Source organism: Coccinella septempunctata, chromosome 6, assembly GCF_907165205.1.
Source record: "Coccinella septempunctata chromosome 6, icCocSept1.1, whole genome shotgun sequence".
In the NCBI taxonomy this organism is placed as follows: Eukaryota; Metazoa; Arthropoda; class Insecta; order Coleoptera; family Coccinellidae; genus Coccinella; species Coccinella septempunctata.
In genome coordinates this window covers 1006376-1028802 of record NC_058194.1, presented here as the reverse complement: position 1 = coordinate 1028802, position 22427 = coordinate 1006376, and the positions used below count along the sequence as shown (strand labels likewise).

Below are 22427 nucleotides of genomic sequence, written 5' to 3'. Positions count from 1 at the left end.
CTTTCGAGTCAAATGTAAGAATCGAAAAGATCTGAAGATCTGATATTGTTTCACATGCTATATTCCTTGAAAAACTTCACAAATATCTATTTGTTTCCTCTTATCCAATCCAATATTTTCAAATCAGAGGTATCTGTGGCCCGCGCGCTTTACTCCGCAACAGCAGTAAGAATTTAATAAATTATCCATTCGGCCAGGGACGACCTCTGATTCGGCTTGCGCCGAAGCGGCTATCTAGAGCCAGTTGCCCAACGGCAGCAGCGATGCCACGTTTGAGGATTATTCCCTACATTTCATTTCTAATGTTTGCAAATCCATTAGAGGGTCCTCATAAATGATTGTAATATCGAATTTTGCTTTGAATTATTTTATGCCGTTCTTTACTCAGGGCCTTTGAACTAAATATCATATATAATTTCAAAATTGACTGCCACTAAGATGTTTCGAACATTTATAAATCCTGTGTATTATTCTGAATACAAAATAGTTTCAAATTCACGCACCTGCTGAGCTGAAAGAAATGAATAATTTTGAAAATAGAATTCTTACTTTGTATCATATTCTCTATATAGACTACTGTCACGACCCCTGTATTATTTCATTCGATTCTCTCTACAACAATTTTTTTAAACGCTTGATTTAAAATAAAAATCTGGGTTATTTCATTCGAAATCTGCCTGGCAACAAAACATTTTGGGGTATATAGTTGAGTGAGGAGTTTCTCTAATCTCCCATACTGTATTACTGGGGAATAAAAATTTACAGTCCTGGCAACGCTGAAAACTAGTCAGAAGCACGCAGTCCATTTACTATTTAGAGCGCAAGCCTATCCAAGTAAAAAGCTGGAAGCTTCCGACTGACGCGGCTGCCATTTTCAATTTTCGTATTGCAGTTTGCACACTTATTGATTCTTATTATTAGTGTACTGTGTTGTTTTCATTGTGTGTTGGGAAGAGCAAATTGATTTCCTACATAATTCTAGGTAAGTACCTTATTTCCACTTTTTTTTATTCACGGGTTATGAAATCTATTCGTATTCGTGTACACGTGCATGAACCATGAACTCATTGCATTATTTGTAATTGATTACTGATGTACTTTATTAATTAATCAATGAGTTTATGTGTTATGCTTGTGCACAGATTATTTCAGTTACCAACTGCTTTTGTGCAATTTCTCATGCTATTCCTTTTTTTCCCTGTATAAACCTAAATGATCATGATATTCAACGAATAATTAATGGACTCATTGTCGTTATCTGTGTGCTTTTCTTAATTCTGTTTTGGGATCTTTTCTACTTCGGTACGAAATTTTAAAAGGTGTTTCTTTAGCCTAGATCGTTTAGAAAAAACGTTCCTATGAACATATATACGTCCGGAGTTGCTTCGCTTCTGAGATACAGGGAGTTTGAAAAACGATTTAGCTAGAACTACATTGAAATTATTAGGAACAGCCAGTACAGTTGCATCTCATTGCGCACCACAGTCAACATGATTGAAAGTATTTTTTAGATGGAGCAACTTAACATTCAACCTTTCGGTTTCATGTCTTTTCTTCATATCATTCCCAGCTTGTCTGCAGGTGTTCGTTATATGCAGATTGGCTTAATTTTGTTTTGTTTCAAAAAAACTGATTTTATTATGAAGTGGTACAACCCAACTTCACGGACGATGATCGTTTTTGTTTGTAATTCTTTTTACATGCAGTTTTTCATAAGGAATCGATTGGTACCAATCTCAACTCCGGCAGGCTCGTAGTTTAGGAGGAATTAATTTTTTAAAATTGCATTTTTCCAATATATTTTGATAACTTCGATATTTTTTTCTAGGTTTATCAGTCAAAACCACAGAATATCAATTGTAAATTGTGTTGTTTCTATACTACTTTCCAAACGTCAATGCGTGTGGAAAAGTAATACTTTCGAAACGCTAGTAGGAAAACCCTTGACATTTTACACTATCATTCCAAAATATTTAGGTGCCGATTAACCGATATATCATATAGGCAAGCATAACACCATCATAAACTAGCGAAGCGAAAACCGGGGAAGTCCCGTTTCATAAATCCTTTACGAGAAAACGTTTTTAATTGGTAATGAGTTACATTTCGGACAAGCCTCTAACATTCTGTTTTTTCGATGAATAATGGTGAGACCTATGAATGATTTTCCACAGGTTTCTAGGTCCACGATTTAGAGTCTTTATTAGGGCTCTGAAATGGTACAACATGAACTAAAATAATCTTAAAAATTATATAAACACACAATACATAGTGAGGAAACTTGTTCGGAAAATTACCGACTTACATTTTCACTTTGTGTGGTTCCGTTATCAATTATTGAAATTTTGGAGATGACAACAACTGCTTTCATGAAAGACTTTGAAAAGACTGCCTACCTAATATTCCCACTGAGCCAGGATCGAAATTAAAGGAATGAAAATAATACGGCATTAGCGGAACATGTAAAAAATCTTCTTCATTCCTTTAATTTCGATCTTGGGTCAGTGGGAACATTAGGTAGACAAACAAATTAAAACAAACGGTCATTGAATGAAATGATATCCATAAGGCAGGACAAAAATTCCATCAATAAACGAAACGACATGAAAAATTTGTATACTGCGTGCTACTAATTAATTGGAAAAATCAAAAGTATATAGAAGTTTGTTGTTCAACCCTACGTGTGTAATTTGATCTCATGATCCGCGCAAACTCCAGAACATCTAATTTTTTGACCTCTGTCTTTTCAAAGTCTTCCATAAAAGCAGTTGTTGTCATCTCCAAAATTTTAATAATTGACAAGGGAACCACACGGAGTGAAAATGTAAGTCGATAATTTTCCGAACAAGTTTCCTCACTTATGTATTCTGTGTTTGTATATTTTTTGAGATTATTGTAGTTCTTGTTGTACCATTTCAGAGCCCTGATGAAGATTTTTTTTTTGGTCCGTAGAATGATGCTGTAGTTGAAAATTGAAATCTAATTCTTCTTTTGGTCTCGCTAGGTGAATATTCAGAAAATGCCGAGAACTCGAAAAGGAACTTTACCCACAAGTTCAAGACACATTCAGCGATTAGTGCAGAAAAAAACTGAAGACTATTTAAAAGGTATCAAAACTCGACCATCATTTCTTGAAGAAACAGGCCAGTGTTCCCAGTCAAGTGATTATTTCATTGATGAAGTTGTTACACACGCTCCCAGTATCGATAAAATCTCTATTACACAAGAAGCTGATATTTGTATACCCAATGAAAATTCAAAAAATTACATTCATTCATTGCCGGAGGAAATGAGTTCTTCAAATTGTAATTTTACAACGCCTACTATTTATTTTGACAACTCTACTACTAGCAATTTGAGTGCTGATGATTTGGATTCAACTTATCGGTATAGTGATTCTGATGCAGATAGTATTCCAGAAGATGATAATGATTATGCTGGCGTTGGAGACTATTTTTGTTTATTAAACAATGGAGATGTTGATGGTCAGAAATTTCGAGATGCTATTATTGAATGGGCGAAATCGTATAAAATTCACCACAATGCTCTGAAAGCTCTATTAGCCATATTGAACGCCTTCACTGACACTGTGTTTCCTAAGGATCCTCGAACTTTGTTGAAAACTCCGCTATCTATAATACAAATATTGTCAATATGGACGACGGTCATTATTGTCACATTGGCTTCAGCAATGCACTAAAGATAATTGTAGAAAATCGAAATGCTTCTGATCATAAAACAAATTCTATAAATGTTATGGTTCATGTGGACGGAGCTCCTTTAGGTTCTTCAGCCGAAAAAGGACTTTGGACCATATTGTGTAAAGATTCCGAATTTGAAAATGTTTTTGTTATCGGACTTTATCATGGCGTTAGTGAGCCTAAAGATCCTAATGTGTTCCTTAGAAAATTCGTAGAAGAAGCTACTGCAGTTTGCGTTAATGGTTTCGAGATTAATGGTGAAATATTTCAAATAAAAATACATGCTAACATCTGTGACGTCCCGGCTAAATCGTTCATTTTGAATACTAAATATCATAGTGGTTACCATAGTTGCAGTAAGTGCACTATAGAAGGAGAATTCCACTCATCAGTTTGCTTTCCCGTAGCAGATATTAATATTTAAAAAAAATATTGCACTGTTAATCTAAGAACTGACGAGGCATTCGAAAACTGCGAGTATTTGGGCGATTATCAAAAAGGGTCAAGTATACTGAATACTCTACCAGACGTAGGATTGACAACAAATGTACCTCTCGATAGTATGCATTTAGTATATTTGGGTATAATGAAACAGAAAATCAGACTTTGGTTAGGAGAAAAGGGAAGGGGAAATAAAAATTACAAGTTATCCGCTTCACAGATCAACATAATTTCGGAAAGGTTGGAAAATTTGAAACACCACTTACCATTTGAATTTAACAGACGGTCCAGATCTTTGAAGTTTTGAAAGCTTTGGAAGGCTTCGGAATTCAGGCATTTTTTATTATATTTTGCACCAGTTATTTTGCAGGACGTTCTACCGTCAAACGTTCATTTTAATTTCCTGATGCTCCACGTGGCCATTACTATATTATCTAATCCAAAGTTAGTGAAAAATAATGATATGATGAGCTTACGCTGAATCTCTGTTACTGGAATATGTAATCGGTTTTCAAAGAATATACGGTGCCGAAAATGTATCATTCAATATTCATAATTTGATACACTTATCTAAAGATGTTCGTAAATATGGACCTTTAGATTCTTTCAGCTCATTTCCATTCGAAAATTTTATTTGTTCGTTAAAAAAATTAGTTAGGAAAGGCCATAAGCCATTGCAACAAATATCAAGAAGACTTGTGGAATATGAAAATATATTAGTAATAAGAAGTCACCCAATCTTGAACAATAATACAGTTGAAGCCTATAAAGTGCACTTCAACGGAATTGTTACGGATCACCGTAGGTTTGATGAACAATTCAAACAGTTGAAAATGAATTCGTGGAATATAAATATCAAAGACGATAGAAATAATTCTGTTCTGCTCGTTGATGGTACTGTTGTCAATGTATTAAACATAGGTAAAAGTGATGGAATATTATATTTGATCGGCCAAAAGTATTGCAAAGTAAACGATCTCTATACTGTCGGAAATTTTTCTAGTGGTGTATTATGCATTAATAGGGTTAAGGAAAGTGATACTATTGAGGATTGGCCTTGTGAAATGATTTATGCAAAAATTTTCAAAATTCCTGGTGTTACAGAATTCATAACATTTCCTATTCTACATATTATACCACAATCCATAATAAATGAGAAAAATGTCAAATTCTTGTTGTAATTTCAATGTTATCTCCATTGGTAGATGCGTGGTGAAACCAATCAAATTTTTTAGCTTGTAGCTCTAGAAGTGAAAAAAAAATCAATCATATGCGTAAGGCCTAATTTTTTCGTTCATCACATTTTTAGTGTAGAAAAATAATTTTCTGTGAATAATAGTTTTTCATCTGCTAGCAAATCAATTTTTAGTATTCAGAAATTAGTTGCTGTACATCAATTTTTTTTGCAAAGTAAGTCCTCTCCCTCTGAGCTGAAGCTAACGAAATTGGCTTATATTTCCTAGGAGTGACTATTCTATTCTCCTACACCACAAATGTAACATTAAAAAGTGGTTGTATTTTGGTTTGGTTACCTTCTGATATTTGAATAATGCTACTCCTTTTTTTTTGTATTTTGAAATTTTTATCGTTTAGGATTTAAGGCTGCTGTACCTATATTTGTGATGTAACAAAGTATTATAGCTGCTCTGAAAACATTTTCCAATTGTTTGTATATAGTCGCGGTTTTTGATGAACTCAAGTCCAATGCAAACTTTACTAAATTTATTCAATATTGAATTGCCCTTGGTGAAAATCCATAATGAAACAAAAGAAACTGAACTACATCATTTTTACTAACGATAAGTTTTGTTGCCTCTACTTATGAAAGGAATACCCTCCACACCACCAAAGGTGTTTCGCTATTACAAAAACTACTTTTGTGATAGTATGATGTTCAGTTTCTTTAGTTTTATTTATCAAACTTATCCATGACACACTCCGTAAGTTTCGGATATATGTAAAGTGAAAATTTTTACCTTGATGGTAATTTTTTTCTTAAAATAAACTTAACATAGTATTGTGAAATATTTGAGGTGGAATCAATCTTCATGTAATTTTTTTAATAATGATTATGTTTTTTATAGTTACTAATAACAATGAAGAAATACGCAATCATTGTAGACGAGAATAATGAAAAAAGAGTGGTTCCAAGTAAATGGATGAGGAATAATAATTCAACTCTATTGTGGCCACCTTACAAAAATACGGAGAAAATTCGAAGAGCTATTCTACTGGAAGATCCCTCAGAGGATTGGGAAGACTTTGGCGGTATGTGCTGGGGTGAGTTCACGCCATTTGAAGAATGGCGTGCTCTTGGGGTGATTGTTTCGTCCCACTGCTAGGGTCGGACTCATCAGGTTGGTTAATGAACCCTAGCAGCTACCTACGACAATCGCCGAAGCAGCGTAGTTTGTGCCTGCTATAAACGCCGGTTACGTCGAGGGTATAGAGTGTTGCGTCGCCGGTGGCGCCATCGTTTGGCGTATGCTGCACCGCAATAGACGTATAATCTACCCTGTGATCGCAACCGTCGTGCGCAGTGATGCCATCGTTTGGCTACCCTTGGTACCATCATGGTGAGATGAAGTATTCCTCTACCATGGGTACAACTACGCCGCCACAACACTCCCCCACCAGCGGCGCTGAATTGGGGAAGCGATGCGATACGGTAGGCAGGGTACCGCCGTTTACGAAGATGGGAAAGGGCGTCTAGAGTAGCGTCAGAAATACCAGAGATGGGAGCGTGCATTGTGAGCGAGCTATTGTCTCAACCGGTCTGGCCTTCTGGGATACGTCGTTAAGACGGCCCTCCCTCATCACGTCGGGGTCACCACTTTGGCGGTATGTGCTAGGGTGAGTTCACGCCATTTGAAGAATGGCGTGCTCTTGGGGTGATTGTTTCGTCCCACTGCTAGGGTCGGACTCATCAGGTAGGTTAATGAACCCTAGCAGCTACCTACGACAATCGCCGAAGCAGCGTAGTTTGTGCCTGCTATAAACGCCGGTTACGTCGAGGGTATAGAGTGTTGCGTCGCCGGTGGCGCCATCGTTTGGCGTATGCTGCACCGCAATAGACGTATAATCTACCCTGTGATCGCAACCGTCGTGCGCAGTGATGCCATCGTTTGGCTACCCTTGGTACCATCATGGTGAGATGAAGTATTCCTCTACCATGGGTACAACTACGCCGCCACAAGACTATCAAGTTGATTTTATAAAAAACAAAGGTTGATATATTATTTTTTTACTTTCCCTACGAACAAATTAAATGTAATTCCGGAAGTGACTGTCATTCTAGTTATTTCAATCTCGATTCTTATTGAAATTTCATATGTTAAATTTGTTGTAGATGATTATGTTGAAGCTGTGGCTGAAATCAAAGCTAATTTAGATGAACTAAGTGGAGGTAGCGATGCTGAAAAAATGAAAAAATCCAGGGCAAGAAGAAAGAAAATTTCTTATCAAGGTCTTGGTAAGATTTCAGTAAAAAAATTATCGGATAATTGAATCAACCACTAATCATACTGCCCAATTCAAGATTTGTCAGAATGATTAGCGTTCTCCATCTCATCAATAAAAACGACAGAAATGTGGCAGGAAATAGGACAAAGAGATAGATGGTAACGTTTATTCACATTCGTGGCGACGTTTCGCAAAGGTGTCCCTCCGCTTCTTCAGGCCTGCAATTTATTAAAAGTAGTATTAACATGGTATACAGTTCACCAAAAATCATCAACTAACTCACCAAAAACATGTATCAACTTAAGCAAAAGTTAAACATTACGTCAGGATGAAGAGGATCAAGAAAACCATTAATATAACTCGGAAACAGAAAAACGGCAGGCCAGCTTTCTTAAAAGAACTCTACAATAGTATAACTTAAACTACCAGGTACAATATTTTCTCATCAATCCAGATTGATGTATACCATGTAAATATTCCTCTTAATAAATTGTAGGCCTGAAGAAGCGGAGGGACACCTTTGCGAAACGTCGCCACGAATGTGAATAAACGTTACCATCTATTTCTTGGTCCTATTTTCTGCCACTTTTTTGTCGTTTTTATTCGTATGCAATGTGTATTCTTGTAGGTGATTACAGTGGAGCTGTTGCAGACGCTGAAATGAAGGCTGATTCAGATGTACCAAGTAGTGAGAGTGATGTTGAAAGAATGAAAATTCCCAAGTCGAGGGGAAAAACAAGTTTTTTCGAGAACAGAAATAAAAGTATTTCGATAGATTCAAAAGACAGTGAAACTGATGAACACGATGAAACATTAAAAAATACAGATGAAAACAGCTCTAAATCATTGCCTTCATCTCTTTCATTGTGTGTGTCACCTCAAGTTCAAAATGGGCCCACAGTTGCAGATACTCAGATAGATGAGCAACTAAATTCAGAAAGAGATATACTCTTCTCTATGCATGGTAAATATAAGTAGCTTATATAAGATTTACATGTGCCATGAACACTACACATGTGTAGTATAGTAGTATGGTATAGTATACCTATGGTATAGTATACCTATGGTATACTAAAATGCATGAGGCATTCAAGTGCAGGTCTCTAGGTAGAACTTCACTTTATCGCCTTGACTATCCCTTGAATAGTGAATTTATAAGTTAGCTTTTCTTAGTGAGATAGTGAGCATAGTATGCTTTGTAGGTATGTTGAAAAAAATAATGACCAGTATTCATGCATTGAGCATGAAGCAGGACAGACTAGAAGGAAGACTGAGGCAGTTAGAAAGTCGCGGCCTCATGAATAATGCAGTAGCTAGTGTTACTTCAAGTTTTATGGTGAACGACGCTATAGTAAAACGTTTTCCAATAGATTCTAAAGAAAAATTGGAAATAATGGAAAATGATTTGAAAAAACGGAATATTTTCAATGATGTGGTGAGTTATTTATTTTTTAATTACCTTTTCTACCTTCATTAATTCCATAACTAAAAAAATTTTGCTTTGAAGAGTAAGTTGAATGAATTATTTTCAACTCATTTTGGACATACTTCAGCTGTTAAGAAAAATCATGCCCATGCAACATTATTTTAGTTTAATTGCCTTGAGATCATTTTTTAAGTTATGGATGAAACGCTTGGGGTAAAAAGTTAATTATGATAATTGTTTTTGTAGCCAAAGTTTAGATAATTCTAAAGCTTTTTCTAACATTTAAGGCATCAAAACAGAAATATATGCTTGTATTCGGGTAGAAACATCATTACCATCCTTGAAATATAGATCTTAAGAATAAATTTTTCTTACTTACCAAGAACTTGAGTTACTTCACAAGTTCATTTCATGAAAAGCAAGGGCGGAAGCAGTGCACATGACTTAATTTATAATATATTAGGATCTATGGTGACAAATGATCTGGCATCCCATTACAGCTTTTACGGGCAGAAGAAAAAAGGCAAATTTCAGGAATTGCTTTTATGCTCCTGTATTTTCTGTAAGTATAAGATACAATGCTATCTTCCTACACTCCTGCACTTAGTGCATAACATAAAAACTTAAATTTCTCACTATTCCATATAAAAATTTTTCTTTCTTCCATGTAAAGTGATTATGACATAATGAAAGTGATACGTTTTCACATTTGTTCACTTTTTTATGAAAGAAAAATTCAATTCATCAATCTTTTCAAATGATCACTTTTGTGAATATTTATTTATTCAAATTATATAATTTCACTATGATAATAAAGCTCTTATCTGTTTTACAGTTGCCGTAAGAACAGTTAATGACAAGATCACAGATGCAGAAATCATTACCAGCATTCGTATGTGGTTGGACAACTCAAAAACGAGGGCTGAAAGAAATAAGAAGTAAGCTAAAGAATTTTACTATTTCCTGGGATTATTCATGCTTTTTTTCTGTCCACCTTCATGACAGAATTAATCTTTTTGTTGTTCCCGATACTTGGTATCAAAAACATGATTTTTTTTCCATCTTTTCAATAATAGAAATATCCCATTTACTTACATTTTTAAACCCTTCAAGAAGAATGTATATGTTTTATCAAATTTTTTACCTTATTCATTCATACAAGAATGAATTTACATAACTTCAATTTTTAAACTATATGAAGCTTTGTGATTCTGAAGTATTATAAAAATATATTCATTTCAGGAATGCCAGTAGTGGTCGACGGGTATTCTCCCTGGTCATGCCAGAAGATGATATACAGGAAGATTGAGAGATAAATGGTGTTAAGATGATGAATAGATTCCAATAAAAAATTTTTCACTGATTTGCAACTACTTAATTCAAATGAAAAACCTTATGCATATATTATTTCCAGGAAATGCTTTTGAATGTTTCAATGGTCAAAAATTATACTCTGAAATCTTCCCGAAAATATTCTCGCAAGATTTGTTTGGAATAACAGGAAATATTTCTCAAAAAAATGTGAGAAACATTTTCAACATTGCAATTGTTTTGAAATTTTTCAGCAATAATTCATTATTTTGTGAAAGTTTCTAACAATATTTCGCAGAATACAGGTATGGCTGGAATATTCTAAGACATTTGCAATATTGAAAACTTGTCTACCATTTTCTCGGAAATATTTCTTGTTATTCCATACAAATCTTGTAGAAAGATTTCAGAGTATCATTTACGATCATTGAAATACAGATGAAAGGAGTTTCCTTAATATTTTATGAGTCATTATCAATAACTTAACAAATATTGAAGAAATATATTTGGAAAGATTTCTGTGCCCTTCATTGGAATATTGTGAAAACCACTCGTGAATATTTGAAAAAATATTTCCACCATCTCAAGCTTATCTTGCAGAAATATTTCACCGTCCCTTTGAAGCAACAATATCTGTAATATGAATGAAATCTTCAGGAGAATCGTCATGCTATGTTTCTGAAAATATTTCGAATATCTAGACAAAATTTTTCATGAAACATTTCAATGTGAGAAAAAGTAAGACATAACTTTATTTCATGAATATTTCAGTGAAAGATTTATTAAATATTCAGAATCTTGCTTACAAATATTTCATAAATATTTGAAAAATTTACATGCAATGTTTCTGAAAATATTTCGAATATCTAGACAAAATTTTTCATGAAACATTTCAATGTGAGAAAAAGTAGGACATAACTTTATTTCATGAATATTTCAGTGAAAGATTTATTAAATATTCAGAATCTTGCTTACAAATATTTCATAAATATTTGAAAAATTTACATGCAATGTTTCTGAAAATATTTCGAATATCTAGACAAAATTTTTCATGAAATATTTCAATGTGAGAAAAAGTAGGACATAACTTTATTTCAGTAATATTTCAGTGAAAGATTTATTAAATACTAGCTGACCCGGCAAACGTTGTTTTGCCATATGAATAATTTCCATGTTGTATCATAAAAAAATAGAAATTAAAAATTTTGTCTAAAAAATAAAAAAAAAAATTTAGGGGTGGACTACCCCTAACATTTAGGGGGATGAAAAATAGATGTTCGCCGATTCTCATAGATAGCTGACCCGGCAAACGTTGTTTTGCCATATACATAATTTCCTAATGATTAAATTACTAAAATGGCTATTAAAAAATAAGGGTTGATCGTAGAAGGGTGAAAATTGAGGATTGTATGTATTTTTGTATGTTGTATCATAAAAAAATAGAAATTAAAAATTTTGTCTCAAAAATACAAAAAAATTTAGGGGTGGACTACCCCTAACATTTAGGGGGATGAAAAATTGATGTTGGCCGATTCTCATAGATAGCTGACCCGGCAAACGTTGTTTTGCCATATAAATAATTTCCTAATGATTAAATTACTAAAATGGCTATTAAAAAATAAGGGTTGATCGTAGAAGGGTGAAAATTGAGGATTGTATGTATTTTTGTATGTTGTATCATAAAAAAATAGAAATTAAAAATTTTGTTTAAAAAATACAAAAAAAATTTTAGGGGTGGACTACCCCTAACATTTAGGGGGATGAAAAATAGATGTTGGCCGATTCTCATAGATACCGGATAAGCACAAAAAATTTCATCAAAATCGGTCAAGCCGTTTCGGAGGAGTATGGTAACGAAAACTATGACACGAGAATTTTATATATTAGAAGATTCAAAATCTTGCTTACAAATATTTCATAGGTATTTGACAAATATCCTATGCTATGTGGGTTCTTATCTCACCAAGTTATGCAAGGAGTATAGTAATCTATATCGAATTGAACTGAAAAAAGCGAAAAACCGCTTCAATGATAATTATATAAAAGTAAATAATTTCAATTCTAAGTCTATATGGAACGTTGTTAAGAATACTGTAAATACTTCGAGAAGCCATATCTCATGCAAATCTGAGATTTCCACAAACGAATTTGTAATGTATTTGCGCACTCCCCTCTCATCAAATGGTGAAGTGTGGGAGAACTCATATGTTGTAAAAGTAATAAATGTCAGTTAAAGGATGATTTCGTGTTTGATTAGACCCTTCCAAATATAAACGAGCAATAAGTGATTAGTAGAAACATTACATTTGGCAACGAGGAAATCAAGTCAATCCACGAATTAACCCTCTAATGCCCAAGTTTTTTTTTCCTTTTTTATAATTATTTCCATATAGTTTCAAATTAGCTTATGTAATCTACATCTTTTTCTCGCAAATAGTTAACTGATTTACATTAACACCTGTTCTCACAAAATGAACCTATACTGAAGGCGGACATGGGCAGAATAATTTTGTATGCACTTATATGCAACCAGTCTCAAGGCGGACTTGGGTATTAGAGGGTTAATCGATTAAAAAGTGTGGAGTGAACAAACGACAATAATTGTTCAAGATTAGGTACAATAACAATAAGTGTCATCACGATGACGGAAAGCGTAGCCGCCGACGTATCTACACGTAACATCATTGGTCAACTACGGGAATTTCAACTGAATATTTCAGATTGGAATATATACAAAGCCCGATTTCAGAATTACATCGATGCAAATGAATTGACCGATGATAAGAAAAGAAGATCGATTTTATTAAATATGCTGGATAAAGATGCGTATAAGCTGATGTTCAACATGTGCAGTCCGCACTTGCCTGAAACAAAATCATTCGTGGAGCTGGTAACTGTTATGGATAAATATTTTACACCACAAAAATCAGTACTAGCCGAACGATACAAATTTTATAATGCTACGAAGAATGCGAGCGAGACGATTAAGGAATGGTCGGCCAGAGTGCGAAGTTTGGCGGTGCCTTGTGAGTTTGGAATGGAATTGGGAGCGATACTTCGAGACAAATTCATATGTGGATTCGGGAAAGGGCCGATTCTAGACAGAATGCTGGAAGAAAAGCATCCATATCATTCGAAGAAGCCATTGGAGTTGCAGAGAACAAGATGGCCGCCCAACAAAGCTACCGGATTTCAGGCGTGAAGGAAGAAATGGTGAATCATATTCGCGCAGAAAGAAGAAATGAAAATTATGACGTCAAATACCAGAGTAGAAGTTACACGCAGAAGCAGTGTCAGCAGACACGTGATAGAGCAAGAACACCACCAAAGCAAAAACCACAGAGCTGCCAATGTTGCGGGAAAAACGGACATTCGAAAGATAAGTGTGTTTATAAATCTTTTGCATGCAGAATTTGTAAAAAAAGAGGTCATTTGGCAAAAATTTGTTTCAACAGAGGTGATTTTGAACAGAATTTCCTTGTAGATGTACTGGAGGATGAAACAGAAGTAAATGATATTGAAAATTATGATGACCTTTGTTTGCATTCCTTATCAGAAGTTAAGAAAAAAAATGATGCATTTTGGACTAAAGTTTGGGTAGGAAATGTTCAAATGAATTTTCAGATTGATTCTGGTGCTAGTATATCAGCTATATCCGATAAAACATATAAAGAAAAATTCAATAAATAAACATTAAAACCTTGCAACAAGTACTTGTATTTTTATAATGGTGCCAGAGTACACCCGAAGGGAATTTTGGAAGTTAAGGTTAGTTTTAAGAATTTGCAACAAGTACTAGAATTATATGTCTTGGAAGGTGGTGGGCCACCAATATTAGGGAGAGACTTTTTGAATATGTATAATATTAAATTTGAAGGAGTTAACTTTGTGAATTGCACCAAATCAGAATTAGAAACTATTTTGACGGAATTCAAGGATCTCTCTAATAAAGAATTAGGGAAATTTACAAGAGGAGTAGATTCTTTGAAACTTAAAGATGAAAATGTGGAGCCTAAGTTCGTTAAATATAGACCGGTACCGTTTGCTATCCGGAGAAGTGTTGAAGATGAAATTGAAAGACTTTGTTCTCTAGGTATTTTGACTCCTGTGGAGTACAGCAGTTGGGCGACACCGGTGGTACCAGTATTTGGTTCGGTGAGGTTGTGTGGAGACTACAGGATCACAGTTAACCCTCATATTGAAGTGGACCAGTATCCAATTCCCAGGATTGAAGAATTGTTCTGTAGGCTGCAGGGAGGTGAAGAGTTTAGTAAGCTTGATCTTTCTGATGCTTATCAGCAAATTTGCCTTGATGAAAAATCACAAGAATTACTCACTATATCGACACATAAAGGTTCATTTAGGTATAATCGATTGAATTTCGGCATAGCCTCAGCACCTGCTAAATTCCAGAAAATTATGGAATCTGTTTTGGGAGGTATGGATGGGGTGGTTGTCTTCCTGGATGACATTTTGATAGCGGGTAAGAATAAAGAGGAACACTTACAAAGATTAAGACTTGTTTTGGAAACATTGAGAAATTCAGGTTTCAAAATTTCCGTAGATAAATGCGAATTTTTTCAAAGTAGGGTTAATTATCTGGGGTACGTGATCGATAAGGAAGGGTTGCATACAAATGCTAGTAAAGTGTTAGCTATTAAAAAAGCTCCGAGGCCGATAAATGTTACAAGTTTGAAGTCGTTTTTAGGTACGGTCAATTACTATGCGAAATTTGTAAAGAACATTGCCACAGTTTTATATCCATTGTATAGGCTACTGAAGAAAGATGTAAAATGGAACTGGGATGATAATTGTGAAGCAGCTTTTGTCAAAATTTAATCCCTGTTGATATCATCTGAGGTCCTGGTTCATTTTGATCCAAAGTTAGAACTTAAATTAACTGTGGATGCGTCTTCCTATGGCGTTGGCGCAATTTTGAGTCATGTAGTAGCGCCAGGAATTGAAAAACCGGTAGCGTGTGCTTCTCGAACTTTAACCAGAAGTGAACAGAATTATTCTCAGATTGAAAAAGAAGCACTAGCAATTATTTTCGGGGCATTTAAATTTAATCAGTACTTATTTGCTAAAAAGTTCACATTGGTCACGGATCATATGCCGTTGGTAGCAATTCTCGGTCATAAACGACAAATTCCGCAATTCTCGGCGAATAGATTGCGCAGATGGGCTGTTATACTTTCAAATTAAAATTATGAGGTTCAATATGTTCCTTCCAATAAAAATGTGGCCGACAGGTGTATGTCTCCAGCCCCCCCAAATTTGAGTTTTTAAATTTTTTGACACTGAAGTTTTGTACTAGTTTTGTACCGAAATGTACCGTTGAAAAAAGGTTTTGTACCCCTAATTAAAATGATGAAAATACGGTTTTTAGTTTGGGGGGGTCGTAGACATGCTCACCCCCCACTTCCGAAATTGCAAATTTTTTTTATCTCAAAGTTTTGTACCGAAATGTACCGTCAAGAAAAAGTTTTGTACTCTAAGTTTAAGGGGTCTTAGGAGGGTTTCAAATTGGGGGGGCTGGATACATGTTTTTGAAATAATGAGATTTCGGTTTCCGAAATAAGCTAAAACATGTGTACTACATAGTTTTGTACCGAAATGTACCGTCACAAAAACGGCACAATTCTCTACCCCGGGGGTGTACCTGTGCTCCATATAAAGTATTGAGGCTTCAGGGGTGTTTTTTTTTTACACCAAGGAATATGGGATATTGGTTTTGTTCTTTTTCGATACTGAAATGTACCTTCGATAAAAAAATTTGTAGCCCCAAATAGAATGAGTGAATTATCATTTTCAACAAGGGGCTATAGGCAAGAACACCCCACCTTTGAAAAAGCAAATTTTCTCTATGTAAAAATTTCGTACTGGTTTTGTATCGTCAATAAAAGTTTTGTACTCTGAGATTTGGGGGTCTTAGGAGAATTCCAGGGATGGAGACATCTTTTCGAAGTAATAAGATTTTGGTTTTCGAAACAAACTGAAACATGTGTACTAGTTTGGTACCGATATGTACCGTTGTAAAAACGAAATTAATTGTGAGACTAATTCAATTTTTTTCTCAACATCCTCCGCCCTTGATTTATCTCCCTTCTGCACACATCATAATTTTCTTCTTGATAAAGTCAAATTTGATTAACCTAATATCAGAAAGAAATACATGGTGACGCGACGTTGAAAAAAGTCATCAATTTTGCACTTGTTTAACGCTAAAGTTCTGTACCGAAATGTACCATTGAAAAAAGTAATTGAAATAACGAAAATACATATTTTAGTTCGGAGGGGATGTTCACATACTCACCCCCCACTATTGAAAATTAAAATTTTCTCTCTTTCGAAGTTTTGTACCGAAATTTACAAAAGCAAAAAGCTTTTATAATTGAATCCTACTCCAGAAATGGTCAAATGACAGAAGGGAAATCTGAAACATTCTGTTGATAAATTGAGTAACCCAATATTGCTGAAGATTATCAATCTTTCGAAAGAACCTATTTACTGTTTCGCCATGTGTTAGCGTTTTCTGTGAATCAGAAAGTCTTGAAAGACAAAAAGGTTGTGAGTTTACCAAAGAAGAGCATACCATAGTATCAACAATGTTGATAGTATGTTGATTGTTCGTGTTTTATCTCTGGTGGTTGGAGTCTGTGTAAGAACCACCACCTGAACACCAGGACGATAGGGAAGAGCTCCACCGACAAGTTGACTCTGACATGAGGAGATACTTTGCCGAACTGGAAGGAACAGATCCTCTTCATCGAGTAGCACCTCCACGACTCAATACATCCAAGAAACTGTCACTTATAATCGACATCTTGAATAAGGACGTTTTACCTGAATACCTACAGAACGGAAGTTCATTGGAATATCTGCATCTAGTTTTTCACTGTGCAGCGCTGACGACAGCGAAAATCATGGGGGCAAAAATTCGCCGAACGAACAACGATGGTCCAAAATTACACAAATTACACGCGCCACCATGACAGAAACGTCTTCAACACAAAACAGAAAGGCTAAAAAGAGACATTGGACGAATGACGGAGTACTTGAACGGGAATCGAGGAAGAAAGGTTGTGAAAGCTGCCACAGAGATCATGGATAGAAACAGGACACACACAGAACGAGAGACGGAGAATGCTACAGCTCACCATTGCCTCGACACTCTGAAGCAAAAATTAAGTCTGTATGCAGAACGCCTGAGGAGATATAAAAGCAATTATAGCCGGAAAAGTCGGAAGAATCTTTCTACCGGTCACTCACATCGTCGGATAGAGAAAATGGAAAGTTACCACCAAAGGAAGCCATTGAACAATTCTGGACCGAACAATTATCAACGAAACCTCACTTCAATGGAGATACCGGATGGATTGAAGATGAAAAATCTGAAGCTATAAAATATGAGCCGATGCAGCATGACATGATCACAATTGAAGAAGTAAAATCAGCTATCAGAGGACTGCACAACTAGAAAGCACCTGGGCCTGATGGATTACAGAACTTCTGGATCAAGAAACTTTGGATCATGCATGACAAATTGACCTCCGCAATAAATGATGTCATTGAAAATCCTGAAAGAATGCCAGTATTCCTCACACATGGCACAACATACCTGTTACCTAAAGACCAAAGGAATACAGAAGACCCATCCAAGTACCGACCGATCACATGTCTTCCAACGATGTACAAATTAATCACATCGTGCATATCAAACCGAATTCACAACCATTGCGAAAGAAATAACATCATCGCTATGCAACAGAAAGGATGCACCAAAGACAGCCGAGGGTGCAAAGAACAACTAATAATAGATTCAGTTATTTGCAATCAAGCGTTCTCCAAGCGAAGGAATCTTTACGCTGCGTACATAGACTACAAAAAAGCATTCGATTCTATACCTCACGAATGGCTCTTGACGATCTTGAAGATTTACAAGGTGGATCCCAATATTGTTAAGTTCCTGAAAAACGCCATGTCAACCTGGCGTACTAGTCTTCAAATGAAAGCAGCAGATTGCTCCATTACAAAAGGACCTATTCCAATAAGACGCGGAATTTTCCAAGGAGACTCGCTGAGCCCTCTGTGGTTCTGCATGGCCCTGAATCCCTTGTCTCATAGATTGAATTCTACGGACTACGGATTTTCCATCAAAAGCGGCAGTAGAACTATGATGAAACTGAATCATCTCCTTTACATGGACGATTTGAAACTCTTCGCATCTACCAAAAAACAAATGCAACTGATGCTGAAAATGGTGGAAGGATTCTCGGAAGACATCAAAATAAAGTTTGGACTAGAAAAATGTCGACTGCTAAACATAACGAGAGGGAAAATAGAAGATGGTACGTTTAAACTCAAGGAAGGTGCAGAAATTGAAGCATTAAAGGAAGGAGACACATACAAGTATCTAGGCATAAAACAGGCAAGAAAAATCAATCAGACTCAGATGAAGAAAGAATTAACGGAGGAGTTTACCCGAAGATTGAGGAGGATAATGAGAACTGGTCTTAACAGCAAGAATCTGATAAAAGCGATTAACACCTACGCTTGCTCGGCGCTGAGCTATTCATTTGGTATTATCTCTTGGACGACCACCGATTTAGCAGCTTTACAGAGAAAAATAAGGACGATGCTGACTAAACACAATAAACATCACCCCAAAAGCTCAATAGAACGGACAGAGCTGCCACGACATCTTGGGGGTAGAGGAATTGTTGATTTGTCCAACCGTATGTCCCAGGAAATTGAAGGACTTCGAAACTATTTCTTGAGCAAGGCAGCTTCGTCAGAACTCCATCGAGTAGTTTGTGTTGCTGATACTTCAACACCGTTAAAGCTACACCAGGATCACTTGGAAACCGTCGAACACTCTGCAGAAAATAAAATGCAGAAACTGATTGGCAAACCTTTGCATGGGAGGCACCAGAATGAGGTCAACCATGATTACGTCGACATATCTGCGTCGAACTACTGGTTGACTTCCGGAAGGTTGTTTCCTGAGACAGAGGGCTTCATACTCGCCATCCAGGATCAGGTGATTCCAACAAGAAATTACATGAGATACATCGCCAAGGATGCCTCAGTGGCGGACGATAGCTATCGTTATGGCTGTGCGACACATGAAACTATCCAGCACATCACCGGGGGATGTCAGAAGTTCGCGGGCACGGAATACAAAAATAGACATGATGCTGTTGCCAAGATTCTTCACCAAGAATTTGCACTAAAACACCAACTTCTAACTTCGAAAAGGGTTCCTTATTACAATTACCATCCAGATGCTGTGCTGGAAAACGAACATCACAAGCTCTACTGGGATCGCACTGTTCTCACAGACCGGAAAATAACCCACAATAGACCAGACCTCATATTGCTCAATAAGGATGAGGACACAGCACTATTCATCGACGTGGCAATTCCAAATAATAACAATCTTCTAGATAGACACACTGAAAAAATTTCAAAATACAGAGATCTCGAGGAACAAACCAGAAGACAGTGGAAGCTGAAAGTGTCAAGACCATCCCTATTGTCATTTCATCTGCAGGCCTGATACCGAAGAAACTACTAGAGAACTTGAGGAAACTTCAGTTGGACGAAAATATCTATAGAGTCATGCAGAAGGCGGTACTGCTCGGAACGGCGAGAACTGTACGCAAGTACATGGGGAATGCAGAGGAACACCGTCTGCTCCGACAGGAAGTGCGGGTGGAGCAGGAATCCAACCTACAGCAGGGAGGCGAGGAGCGACCCGGACCCGACCACCACCACGAGCCCGAAAACCTGGAAAGGGCTCCAACAGAGCTTAATCCTTTTGATATCTGAGATATCTGGGATAAGTGAATTTTCCTCTGGAGAGGAGTGTGAAAGCCGCAAGGCTAAAGTCATTTTATTTTCAGAATTATCATCATACAGATAACAAAATGAAAACATGTCACAAAAAAGAAAAGAAAAATTCAACCCTCACACATGTACCCTACAAGCCTCTCTGAATTCGGTGAGAGTATACGGTGGACAGTTCAATATCAACATATATATTGCCTTACGATATGGGTCGTACTTTAAAATATTTCTAATGGATTTAGGGAGTAAATTGTACAACTTGATTCCCATGTATAGTGTGCCACGCTCTGTATTAGAATACTTATGAATTGGATAAAAATATTCATGTATTCTTCTTGTTACATTCTCATTTTTGTACATTTCAAAATAGTGGGAATATTTACGAAAAAATAATAACACTCTGTAGATATACAAACCAGGCACTGTTGAAATGTTTTTTGCTCTAAAAAAACTTCTACATGATGATCTGAATTTAATATTAAACATCGTTCTCATTGCATATTTTTGAGTTATAAAAATATGTTCAGCCTGTGAACTAGAACCCCAAAAAACAATACCATAGGATAAGATTGATTGGAAGTTAGCATAATAAACGGTCTTCAATATGTTAATATCTACACAGTTTTTAATAGCCTTAAGTGTATATATCACTGAGTTGAGCCTTGGTACCATTGTTTCACAGTGTGGACCCCAATTTAAATATCTGTCAATTGATATTCCGAGAAGTCTTGTATTTGGGTTTGTAGCTATATCATCATCATCCACTCTGACACTTTCGGGGTACGTGATGCTGGACCTGTTATTGGAGAAGTATACTACATTTGTTTTTTCGGAATTTAGTGTCAGTGCATTGCGACAACACCAATGCTTTATCGTTGAGACAGCAGTTTTCAGTCCATTTGTCAACTGTTCCACATTATGGGATGAAATAAGAACATTAGTGTCATCAGCGTACAAGAAGGTATCTACTTCTAAGTGTTCAGAGGTGTTCACCCTCTCCAAGGCACATACTTCTAAGTGTTCAGCGGTCATTTCTTGCTCCAAGGTATCTGGAAGGTCATCACCATAGACAACAAACAATATCGGGCCCGCCATAGTACCCTGTGGAATCCCCACCGATAATGTTACCTCGGAAGAAAAGAGTACCTCATCTCCTACATCCAACATAACCAACTGTTTTCTCTCTGACAAGTAACTTGAAATCAGCTTCAATGGAATACCCCTAATTCCCTTTTCTGCTAGTTTCTGAAGTAGTATTTTGTGATCAACGCAGTCAAACGCTTTAGACAGATCGACGAACAATCCAGCTGAAACATTGTCCTGTTCAAGGGAAGAGAAAATCTTCTGTGTAAACTCGAAGACTGCTGTTTCTGTACATTTACCACTGGTAAATCCATGCTGTTTATTAGACAAGAGGTTAAACTTTCTGAAGAACTTCAGCATTCTGACCACAAGAATTTTCTCGAAAATTTTAGCAAAGGATGTTATCAAGCTTATTGGTCTGTAATTGGAAAGATTATCGAGGTTGCCTTTCTTGTAACAGGGCTTCACTAGAGATATCTTTAATGCTTCAGGAAAAATTCCAGCTTTGAAGGATGCATTTATGATGAAGCAAAGTGGGGTTGCTATAAACGAAATATGATGTTTGACCACAGTGAAAGGGATACCATCATATCCGGAGGAAAATTTACTCTTCATTCGACTTACAGTTGATAATATCTCGTTTTCATCGACTTCAAATAGGTAGAAAGATTTTGAGTGATTTCTGTTACTTACAAATTCAGGTGTGTATGCAGAACTCATATTGGATGCGATGTTGGAGAAGTGATTGTTGAAGTCGTTTGCTAGTTGTAAAAACTCAGATTGATCAATGTATTTTGGAGGGAGTTTACAAGTAGGCTTTTTGGGTTTGTTTGTTACCTCCTTGATGATATTCCATACAGCTTTCGTCTTGTTGTCTGCTTTGTCAATGACTTTATTATAAGTATTTCTCTTATGGGAACTCAATGCAGTATCATATGCTCTCTTCAGTTTCCTATATTGGTCTAATAATTCAGGCTTATATCTGGTTAGGATGAACAATATATCCATCTCATGTTTTAGTGATTGTATCTCTCTGGTCGTCTTTATTCTCCTTCTCTTCTTAACATCTATCATTTTAAGCGGAAAAGCTATATCAAAATTAGTTTTGAAATTATCAAAAAATAACTTCCACATTTCATCCACCTCATTCT

The 22427-nt window shown here is 36.0% G+C and overlaps 2 protein-coding genes across 2 annotated transcripts; both read left to right on the top strand.

Moving 5' to 3' along the window:
• The first annotated feature begins 3654 nt into the window (after positions 1 to 3654).
• On the top strand, positions 3655 to 10628 carry LOC123315309. Its single transcript, XM_044900959.1, has 7 exons — positions 3655 to 4057; positions 7492 to 7614; positions 8233 to 8568; positions 8807 to 9039; positions 9433 to 9592; positions 9866 to 9968; positions 10273 to 10628. Exons 1-7 carry the CDS (start codon positions 3655 to 3657, stop codon positions 10337 to 10339), a joined length of 1425 nt encoding a protein of 474 aa, XP_044756894.1. The 3' UTR covers positions 10340 to 10628.
• A 3568-nt stretch (positions 10629 to 14196) lies between these two features.
• LOC123315308 (uncharacterized protein K02A2.6-like) lies at positions 14197 to 15180 on the top strand. The gene has a single exon (XM_044900958.1). It carries the CDS (start codon positions 14197 to 14199, stop codon positions 15178 to 15180), a length of 984 nt encoding a protein of 327 aa, XP_044756893.1.
• The last annotated feature ends 7247 nt before the right edge of the window (positions 15181 to 22427 follow it).